Source organism: Phoxinus phoxinus, assembly GCF_949152265.1.
Source record: "Phoxinus phoxinus genome assembly, chromosome: 11".
Lineage (NCBI taxonomy): Eukaryota > Metazoa > Chordata > Actinopteri > Cypriniformes > Leuciscidae > Phoxinus > Phoxinus phoxinus.
Window position 1 is genome coordinate 8,017,242 of NC_136886.1, and position 11,274 is coordinate 8,028,515.

The window sequence follows — 11,274 nt, forward strand, 5'->3', positions numbered from 1 at the left end:
CCTGGGAAAACTAATAGACAAGACAGGGAACACTAATCATGACAGGCACATTATTAGTAATATTTACTTTTAGCCTCATAGTCTAATTCCTGATGTTAGCTGCTTTCAATACTGGCCTAATCAACAGGAAATATTAATATAGGCCAATCAACGATACGTTGTGTGGGCCTGTGAAGCTAAAATATTAGGAACACATTCCGACTCAGCAATAGTCCCTTCACGTTCTCCAACACTCTCGGTTCCCTCCCTTCACGCATACAGGTGTGACCTTGAATGAGAATAATGGAATAAGTTGATTGAGACAGCTTTCGCCCCTCCTCCCTCGTTCAAGCTGCGAATGACAACCTCATATTAGTTATTGCTGCTATAGGTTACAGCAAATCCTGCTAGACACTTACAGGCCTATTCATGTGCTAGAGTGTTAATTGAATTTTCCCAGCAGATTGTCTCCTTCTCTGTCAGTCACAGTTCCCATTAAAATGAAGTAGGGCCTCTCTCAGGTGAGACCGGGGGCTTCATTCTCTGACTTAATCCAATTTTACCTCGTTGGCTTTGGAAAGGTTTTTGAATAAGAGCCTCAACATTTCTCTGTTCATTCGCAGTGCCGAGCGTACAGCCAGAGAGGGTGTCAGCAAAAAGTCTGTCGGCGGCCGACATCGAAGTTACCTGGGACCCGATTCCGGTCACCCCCGAAAGAGTTCTCGGATATGAGGTTTGATTCAATTGTCTTGCCGTTCACGGTAACGTTAAATGTCATGTTTTCCCTGTAATGATGCAATCCGGATCTCAAGCAATTATTAAAAGTGCTTCTCACCTCTCCCATGCCACCTCAAACACCGAGAATGCCAGTGTTTAGACAGTGCTTTGTTAAATGTCTGCGTCTCTCAGAAGCTGGATGAAAGCTCTCCGCTGGCCTTTCAAGAATGCAAAGAGAGTCTCGCTTTCTCACAAGCCACTCTCTCCATCTCTGTCACCCCTGCCCTGAGGCACAAAACAGCCACGTTGCCATGGTAGCTGCCGTATTGTCTGGAAAGAATAGAACTATCATGTGGATTCTAGATGAGGGGGAAAAAAGAAAACTTTCTAGGTTTTATTTTTGTCTCGTCTTTGGTTAGCAAGGACTGAAAGACCAAATCAAAGCTGCGTGGATCAAGGAACTGCGCTGTATGCCGTATATACCATTTATTTGTGCTCAAGGTCCTTTGAAGCACCTGCAATATTTGAAATGGAAAATTCCTGTTTAAACCATCACTGCATTTCCTCTTTCACAAAACCAAAATGTGAGCTCCAAAAGTCTGAGACCACTAATAAAAATGCATCTATTTTGAATTTTTCAATTCATGACTTCATTCTTTTCAGTCACACCCAAAGGAAGCTGAATTTTAATTAAATTTGGAATAATTTAAATAAGATTTTACTTTGCAAACTTTGATTTACTTTGAATTGCAAATCAAAGTATTTCAACACAGGTAATGCATTCTGGCAAAGTGTTCGTCTTCCCTGAACTACAAAAGTTTATGAAATATGATGAAATATATACTCCCCCGTTCCAAAGTTTGATTTCAGTTATTTTAAATAAATTAATATTTTTTTAAGCGAGGGTGCATTGAGTTGAACAAAAGTGACAGTCAAGACTTTTACTTCGTTACAAAACAATATATAATGCTGTTCTTTTAAACATTCTATTCATCAAAGAGTCATGAAAAATGGTTTTCACAAAAAATAAGTGATAATTTAAAATAAGTGAAGAAAAGTGATTTCAACATTGATAACAAAAATAAATACTTCTTAAGCACCAAATCAACATATACGAATCATACAGAATATTTTCTAAAATATTTTAAAATATTACCGACTCCCAACTTTTGAACAGTAGAGTGGTAAAATTTCCTTTAGAAAAATACAGTCACATGACTTTCTTTGAATTTGTTGATTTCTACTCCCTTACATTTAATTTTGAATTAAAATTCTGCAACCTGTTTACTGTCTCAGTTACAATGTAGGAACTGAATTGGGATGAATAACTGTCTGAATGGCACACAACCCTGCTGTATGGACAACATTTCTAAAAGTAGAAAAGAAATCATTTAGAAATATTCCTCCCTTGGCTGGATCTCATTATTATCTAATCAAATACTTAATGCCTCAATATTGATATTACATAGGACTCATGGTTAATAATTGATTATTTCATTTCCGCTATCTAATTGTTTTTCACCTAGCACACACAGCTAAAAGTTAATTGAAATTTCATATCCTTAAGGGAATCTCCATATAATTTTACAATGCATATTACCAGATAGCCAGAGATATGTTCTCAAGCTTGTAAGCTGCAGAAAAGACACAAATGATAAGCTGAATGAAGTGAATGGTGAAGTCAAATATCATGAAATCTCATAAAACCATGTCATGTTGAAAGACTCATCATAAATCTCATGACTGTAATGCATTTTGTGCATATCATGTCTCCCCTTCTTTGGCAGCAGATAACAAAAAAAAATGTATTCAGGATATTATCCTGATATTTAACACTGTAAACCCAGTTAACATATTTCAGTTTATAAGTTTTGAGTTAAATGAACATGCCAAATACTCTCATATGCGTAGTAGCACTTTGTGAAAAATATGCAATGTTTAGGGTCACAGTGGGTTGCAAGAGTGAGTAATTGTATTGGCAGAGAGCTATTTACATGTAAAAACAGAGTCAAGGATATATAAAATGCCCTTGTTGTGTGTCCTGGCGAACAGGTGGTGTACTGGGAAGATGACACCAAGCCGGACACAGTTGGTAAAGTGCGGATCACTGGAAACTACACTGCAGTGAATGTCAGTGGCCTGCAGGGGAACACCCAGTATTATTTAGCGGTGTGTGCCTTCAATACTGCAGGAACTGGACCCCAGTCCGTACCTGTCAATGTTACCACCAAAAAACCACGTGAGTCCATTTTTAGACATTTATGGAATGTATGGGTTTTTACTTGGAAGATATTGGTCAAATATTATTTGTCAGATGCAAGAAGAAGGTTCAATGGAAGCCTGTTTCGATCTCAGAATAAAAATAATAGTCACACTTCAGTTCAGGGTCCAATTCTCACTATTAACTAACTATTATCTACAACTTTTACCTCAATAAATTCCTAATAACTGCTTATTAATAGTTAGTAAGGTAGTTTTCTGAAAGAGGGGCTTCATCGATACAGGAACTAAATGGAGTGTTACTGACTGAAGGGGAAGAGAGGTGCAGCAACCATATAAAATATGTGAAAAATAAGGAGTGTGTTTTTTGCATGAAAACCTATTCTAGTAGACCCCAAAAACAAAATCAAGACTTTGAAAAAAAAGAAAAAGAAAAAAAAACTTCTCAATTAACTTTTTTATTTATTTACTCTGCTGAATGTTATGGGAGTTTATTTCTTATTTTTTAAGGATCATGAAATCTTTTAAAGTTGTCACAGACATTGTTGCTTGAGGCACTGAGTAGTAGATAAACTATCAGAATTGTGCTGTGAGTAATGTCTGTGAAATATTCATAACTTTTGAACAGATCTACCCCTGCTGACGGTACTAATGTGCTTGTCAAACTTTGTGTCATTGAATGCAATAACACAATTAATTGCACATTGTGAACCTTTTCTTTCTTCTTCTATCCATATCTTTCACACACACGCAAACCTCAGCGCCTGGACAGCCCCCTCAGAATGTAGAGTGGAATCTGATTGGCTCTCAGCTTTTGCTTCAGTGGGATCCCGTCATTGCTCTCGAAACTGAATCGGAGGTCACCGGATACATAGTGAGTGACATTATCTCTTTGCACCTGGAAAAATGCATTAGGATGTTTTTTGAGAGTTTTACTGGAGGCAATTCATTGTTTTCCCTTTAGCATGCAGGCATGTCCATTGCTACATTGTGAGCCAAACAATTATGGCAGGAACTACAATGCATTATTGCATCTGATACTATTGATATACATAAGGGTTGTCGGGTGCAGTAATTTAGCTACAAAGATATGGCAGTTACATGCCCGAAACCCATTCATTTGTGTGTTTTTATAGATAAGGGCACAGCATATGCTATTTCATGTCTCGTTCCACCTCTCTCTTAATTACACATGCATGCAATTAACAGCTCTCACAGTACTAATTTCCCCACAAGGGAAAACAGTCATGAAGCTCAGGGGGAAAGTACTAGCCATTAGCATCAGTAAACATTATCTAGAATAACAGGGCATCGCCTATGTTTAACTCCTTTCATGGCAAAACATAATCTATTGCATATGCTTAGGAATAGAGATTTTAATGAACCACTTTCTCTAAATCTTAAACTGCTACAGACACGAATGATGCCTCAAATCATGCAGCTTTTTGAGAAGAGGCATGTTATTATTTTTCAAAGCGATCTGACTTGGGTCAGTTCATAAAATAGGCTTGTATTGAAGGAGGAACGTGATTCATTTTGAGTTTTTATTAAAGCTGTCAATTTGATGCATTAATTCAGTGTAATTAATAAAATAAAATAAAACAATAAGCACTTTTACAATGTCTATTATAATGCCACAATAATGTATAATATATCTTTTTTAAATGATTAACAGCCCTAGTTTTAATTCTTTTGAATGGAACTTCAATCATCCGCAGGTGCTGTACAGAAGACACCGGAATAACGACATGTACTCTGTCATCACCAACAAAACCTCGGTGGAGTTGACCCTCAATCCAAATGACAACTACGTCATTCAGATCAAGACCCTCAGTGAAGGGGGCTTGGGGGAAGGAAGCGAGCCTATCCACATCCACCAACTCAGTAAGTCTCTCATTTCCTGTTGCCGTCTTTTATTTCATCTTCCGCTGGCATTGATGAGCTCTTAATGGGGATTCGGTCGGTTTGGACGCCTAAATATTTTGCTCTGTTCGCTTCAGTCTTTCAGTGAGTCATAGAATCCGACCTTTTAAGAAATGCACACTCCTCTGCTATCTATCTCTGTCACTGCGAAGCCCGAGTGGCATATAAATGAGTGAGAATCACCCCCAATTCCTTCATTCCCTCAAACGGGCGGCAATCAAAACATGCTCGACTTCCCTCCCCCTTCTTACAGAGATCTGCTTACAGATTCAACCCGAGCATTATCATCACGGGATACTTTCCTCAATAATAGCTCTTTCCAAGAACAGGGTCATATTGGTATGATGAGCATTAGAGGAACAAATCTATTTTTTTATTATTTTTTTTATTGTTGTGGTTAGAACTATTAGATATGCTAGATAAACTATCATCTATCTATAAAGTATCATGTTCCATTTCATTCGTCAAGTTCTACAATTCTACCCAGCTATATATATATATATATATATATATATATATATATATATATATATATATATATATATAGTTATATTTATATTTATATTTATATATATATATATATATATATATATATATATATATACATATACATATATACATTTTTCCAATTATTTAAAATTATGTAAATAATTCCTGCAAAAAATATATCGTTTTCAAATAAAATACGTAAACAAAAACGTACATTGTATTGTCCATTTCATCAGGTCAATGTAAGTTAATAATACATATAATGTATATATGTGTCTGTGCGTTTATATACATTTTAAAAATATAGGATTATATATATATATATTATATATGTATATATATAAATTCTAATATATGAATTGATATTGGCTTTGACTCCCTGAAACTGACAATTTTCTGACCATTTATTTGGAAAAGAAAAGAAAAAGTAATTTTTTTAAGACTTTCATAGTAAATTTTGTTCTTGGAAATTGCCTAATAATTTAGATTGTGGAGCTGACCTTATATACAATTGCTCTTTGATTCGGGAAAGAGCTGTCTGCGAATTGAAACCACAATGCTCTGTCTGTCTTTCTCTCCTTTGGGAGGTTAAATAGTGTTTCTTAATGGTTGTGTTTGCGTTTGCTTACAGGCATGGGTGCACGTGGATCCAGAGCGGGAAGGCTGTGCACACTTTCTCTCTCTCCGCTCCTCATCTGCGCTCTGTCGACGCTCAGTGCCTCCTGATGTTCACCTCCCATGAGCACCAGACCAGGCTTCACCAAGAAAAACATACTTTCTGCTCTTTGCTTATACAAGGCTTATGTTTCTCATTACAGTCTGACTTGATGGGATTCCCCAGCTCCGGCAACATGTTTGAAAGAGCCGGATATTGAAATGTCATGGGAATCTTGAGAAATTCATCTCTAGTAAACATGGCAAAGGCCTGCACAAGAGTAATTATGGGTTTTGGGATGGACAAGAACAAACTGCAAAAAAATATTTTCTTAAAGAGTTTTATTTTTTATTTTTTTGTGTGTGTTTTTTCCCCCGCCCACTGTAAACATATCTAAACATCCTTAAAAAAGATGAATTGACTTGAGTTTAAATTAACTTAAATTAAATGAACTTTTGTCATAAAAATTTTTTAATTAAATGAACTCTTTAAAAAATGCTATTTTTTATTTGCTATCATAATTTAGCAGGGTAAGAAAAATAAACTTACTTATTTTTAATTTAATTGTGTATTATATTATATTATATTATAGGTATTTAGGTTATCTAATAACTATATAACTAATATTATATTATACTTATTGTTTTACACAGCTAAAATTATCTTGTTTTCGTGGTGTTTAAATATTTTTATAATTGGAAAACAAGACAAACACACAGTTTAAGAAAATTATTTTTTTGCATATAATATGTTTCTTTGGCACTCTAAAACAAGGGGGGGAAAAAGCTTTTGTTTTTGTATAATACGCTTCTTTATGCAGTGTGCCAATGTGTGCAACATCTTTTCCTCTGATCTTTGAGAACAATCAATGCCTTAAATTCATGTACACACCAAAGTAGATATAGAAAATAGTTTTGCAGTTGAGGACAAGGGCTAAGAAACCAGTGTTGGTGGGAAGATGCTCTAATATAACGCAGATTTGTGGATCTGTTTGTGGCTTTTGTGCTGAACTAAGTTCTGGGTCTGGGTTAACAAAGCTGAGCATTGATTTGTCTTAATGGAAATCTTCCATTAGTTAAGAAATGAGCGTCGCTGTCCCGTCGCGATTACAGTGCCATCGACTCCAAAGGCTCCCTCTCAGTCTCTTTGATGGGTATTAGCATTTTGTTCGACACTTCCTGACAGTTAAATTATTGATGCATTAAGCATTAGACACTCTGCACAATTAAGGCTTACTTTTCCTGAGAGAATTTGCTCCTTATACGTCATCCAGCTGAACCAGTTTCACACTTTAATTTCCTTTTGTTAGTCCCGCCACACTATTTTGCTATTCGCAATCCATTCATGCCTTTTGAAGTGCCCCTATTATACTATTTTAAGGTTCCTAATTTAGTTTTGGAGGTCTCCTACAATAGGTTTACATCCAAGGTATAAAAAAAAAAAAACATTTTATTATTAAATTATAATTTTCTCATTGCAGCATCACCTCTTTTATCAGAGTGTCTGAAACGGTTCGATAAAGGATTCGGTCTCTCGCTCCTCTCCGTGAGCCTACTATGCCCTGATTGGTCAGACGGTCTAGTCTGTTGTGATTGATCTACAGTTTACAGCGTGTGTCAAAAATTAAACAACAATTACCCTATCTGAATTTCTGATCCGGAGGCTTTGTCGTCACTCTTTTTGAAGTGGATGTGCTTTCACAAAAAACTTTTCCAGGCCTCAGCTACAACTATAGTGTGTGAGGGTAGGTCAAAGTAGATGTTGTTCACGGGCAGCCAATGAAGACCGTAGGCTGGGATTATGCAAATGTTTTGCAAACCTACAGAGGTTTGTGCAGGAAGTCAGACTGGAATTACTGACGACTTGTTTCAGGCACTCATACATGTCTACGTGCATGTTAGTAAACTGGCATAAACTGCAAAACAAGTTGTCAAAAACTAAGTGACAAGATGTGGAACACAGCTGGAAGTGGGACTCGTATCAAATTTCTATAGCTCTAATGGCCTTGCGGATGTGAAAAGATTTGAAAGCTTTGCAAACAAGTACAATGTCGATAGCCCTCAGAGGTCTCTACCAAGGTGGTTCTCCTTCCTGATCCTGTATTACTGTGCAAAAAGTCACATTATGATATTGCATTACCAAAATATGGAGATCATATCTCATGTTGATGCCCATATAATGCGCCTTGAATTCTGAATTTCTCATTTGTACCTTCAATGAGACAAGAGGTCGGGACGCTTCGGGGGTGACCTTTTAATGCTGAGGTTCGCTGCCAAGTAATAGTGCCTTCACTGGACAATATGTTCCTGGCTCTGTCGTGGCAGCATCAGGCTGTAGAGTCCATAATTTGCACTTGTTCTTCTCAAAGTCATAAGAAAGCACAAGGTAGTGAACCACGGTGACACAGCCTTTCTGTCCAAGACTCCAGAACAGGTGCAGAACAGCCCATGAAGACATGTTTCAAAAGTTAGAGAGGGGAGATTAAAAAAGAGAGGCTGCAGAGTCCAAATCAGGACAGCCTATCTGTTCTCCTTCAAGCTTTCATAAAGGTCTGGGCACCTTGATTAGGCTGCAGTGGCCCAGTCAATGGGATATTGATTTTTCTGCTCTGTCACAGTGCAGACTCTTGATTGACTGATGTCGGTGTTTCTGTCAGCCATCTTGTGTGTGGAGTGTCTGAGATGTCCTTGCCCTCTTCTCCCATTCAGTTTTCGGATGGACTTGAATTTGGCAGAAAGATGCTGAGAACAATGAAACGTTTCTTGGAGAAGAATTAGATACATATGACAAGTCAGAGCAAGGATAAAAATATCTACATTTAGGATTTGCAGACACACTACCATTCAAAAGTTTGGGGTTGGTGAGATTTTTTTTACGTTTTTGAATGAAGGCTCGTATGCTCACCAAGGCTGCATTTATTTGACCAGACAATACAGTAAAAACAGTAATATTGTGAAATGTTATTATAATTTAAAATAACTTTATTACTGTAGATTTATTCCTGTGACAGCTGATGTTTTAGCATCATTACTCCAGTATTCACTGTCATGATTCTTCAGAAATCATTCTAATATGCTGATACATGTCTTATCTATGTTGAAAACAGTAGTCCTGCTTAACATTTTTGTTGAAACCTTGATACATTTTTTTCAGGATTTTTTGATGAATAAGAAAGTTCAAAAGAATAGAATGTATTCATCTTTTGATCAATGTAATTAATCCTTTCTGAATGGTATTTCTTTTTTTTTAAAACCTTACTGACACCAAAAGTTTGAATGGCAGTATGCATTTAAGCATCATTGAAGCATTTCTTAATACACATACCTGGTTTCATTGTGACTTATTTCAAATAGGCTCCGCCCCTTAAACAACTTTCCATTTCGGCTGATGTCACCAAGTTCTCTTATTCTTCAAGACCTTTAATATGAGATGGCTTTTGGTCTAAGTTATCCCTGATGGATAAATTACATACAATTATGCCCTATGTTACATTACAGATGTACAGTGGGTTGCAAAAACGTTTTATTTTAAAGCCAGTATCATGAATAGTTTTACATTTATTTTATGGTCAAGTGTTCTTTATAGTTCTATAGTTGAGTTTATCTCTTTGGAATTACAGTGGTCTATTATTTCATACACAGCATTCATTGTTCGTGTTTTTTTTTTTCAGCATAGGAAAGTGAAAATAGATATTTGATATGTACTATAAGTATTTCATATTACAGTAATTTAAAAAATAGTGCTGCTTGACGCCTTCTTTACAAATAACATGTTAGTTTTTCCATTTGCTGTTTTTCTCCAACTAATGTGCCCCATCAACCCTCAGTTACGGTCTCTGCGTAATGATGCATATAAACACTGAAACAATAATTGTTGTTTAATAGCAATGATTTCTTTGATACTCTTAAAATTGTGAAGTCTAATTTGCCTAATTTTGTGTATGCTGTATAATCAGTGAGTTTCATTTCTTCACATTATGGTTTCCCTTTGGCAAAACTTTGATATAATATGAAAATCAGAGCTGTTAATGACAGATCTTATCGCTTAAATCCAATTATGTTTCTAAGTAATCTGAAATGAAAAATGACGAGACCTTGGCCTGATGTAAATAGTGACTATATATTTTTAGAGTCGGCCAGCATTGATAACCTAACGTTTTCTACTGCACACGGCCCTAGGAATTTAATACTGATGTATTAGTGCATAATCTCTGTGAGATGACTTACATATAACACGACATTTTCACATTGAAAAGTAACTGTTTTGTCTTGTATACTAAAACTGTGCATGTGGATAAATGTTTGGTGCATATGTGTTGAATTTTATAATTCTGTTAAAAACTTAATAAAAATGTCAAAAGCCTGGCTCACTGCTTGCCGTATCTCATTGGGGGCTGTAAACGGCTAGAGTTACATTACAAGAATTGGTCTAATACAAAGTTATGTCATGAAACTCTAGATGGCGCAGGCTGATAGGTCCTTAACTGTGTATAGCAGCGCACTTCCAGAAACCCTCCACCTTCCCCAGCTCCACCTGTATAGATCTGCTACAGGTAATTCATGTACGCTATATTGCGCAGCAGCAGTATCATGTCTGTCTTGCTCACAGCAGCGTGTCATGTATACATTGCATTAGAAAGTCCCGTGCTTGCTCTGTATAAAAACAATGAGGATCGCAGGTGATGCCATTTGTTTTACACCAAATACTACCAATTAAACAGAAAACCAATTTACCTGAAACAGAAACTACAGGCATCATTTGATTTAATATTCTGCAATTTTGTTAAAAATATATATATATAAAAAAATGTTAATAATAAATTATAACGATAGAAAATATTTAAACAACTTTTTTTTAATGAATTTATATAATTAATAATTTTGATACATTTTTATTTTTAAATGATTTAGTACATTACTACACAAAAAAAAAAAACTTAAAATGTTGAGCATGCATAAAATTAAGAAAATTATTATTAATTGGGAAAAAGTACCACAACTTTTAAAACACTGTAACAAATTTGATCAAGGGAAACTCCTTTTAGGCGCGGATGTCATGTCTGTATTCGCCATATTTCCTGTGCAGGACAGAGAAATCGATGTCTAATTAGCTCATATGTAGCTTCTTAGATGTAATCTAATGCAAGATTGTTTAATTCAGAGCATCTTTCCTGGGCCAGTCTCAAACTGTACATGAATAATACACCGGCCGTTTTTAATCTGCAGGATTTAAACTGGATTAAGCTTTGCCATGGCTGCTTGTACAACAAAGTAGAACAAAGAGTCACGTGA

General features: G+C 35.9%; 1 protein-coding gene across 1 annotated transcript in view; it reads left to right on the top strand.

Annotated features, from left to right (window-relative positions):
• cntn3b (contactin 3b) overlaps nucleotides 1–10,342 on the top strand; it is a 66,738-nt gene extending 56,396 nt beyond the window's left edge. The window contains exons 19-23 of the mRNA XM_079629351.1: nucleotides 603–712; nucleotides 2,749–2,935; nucleotides 3,678–3,790; nucleotides 4,635–4,800; nucleotides 5,960–10,342. Coding sequence (XP_079485477.1) covers nucleotides 603–712; nucleotides 2,749–2,935; nucleotides 3,678–3,790; nucleotides 4,635–4,800; nucleotides 5,960–6,054 — 671 coding nt within the window. The 3' untranslated portion in view covers nucleotides 6,055–10,342. The remainder of the gene's footprint in view (nucleotides 1–602; nucleotides 713–2,748; nucleotides 2,936–3,677; nucleotides 3,791–4,634; nucleotides 4,801–5,959) is intronic.
• Nucleotides 10,343–11,274: the final 932 nt, after the last annotated feature.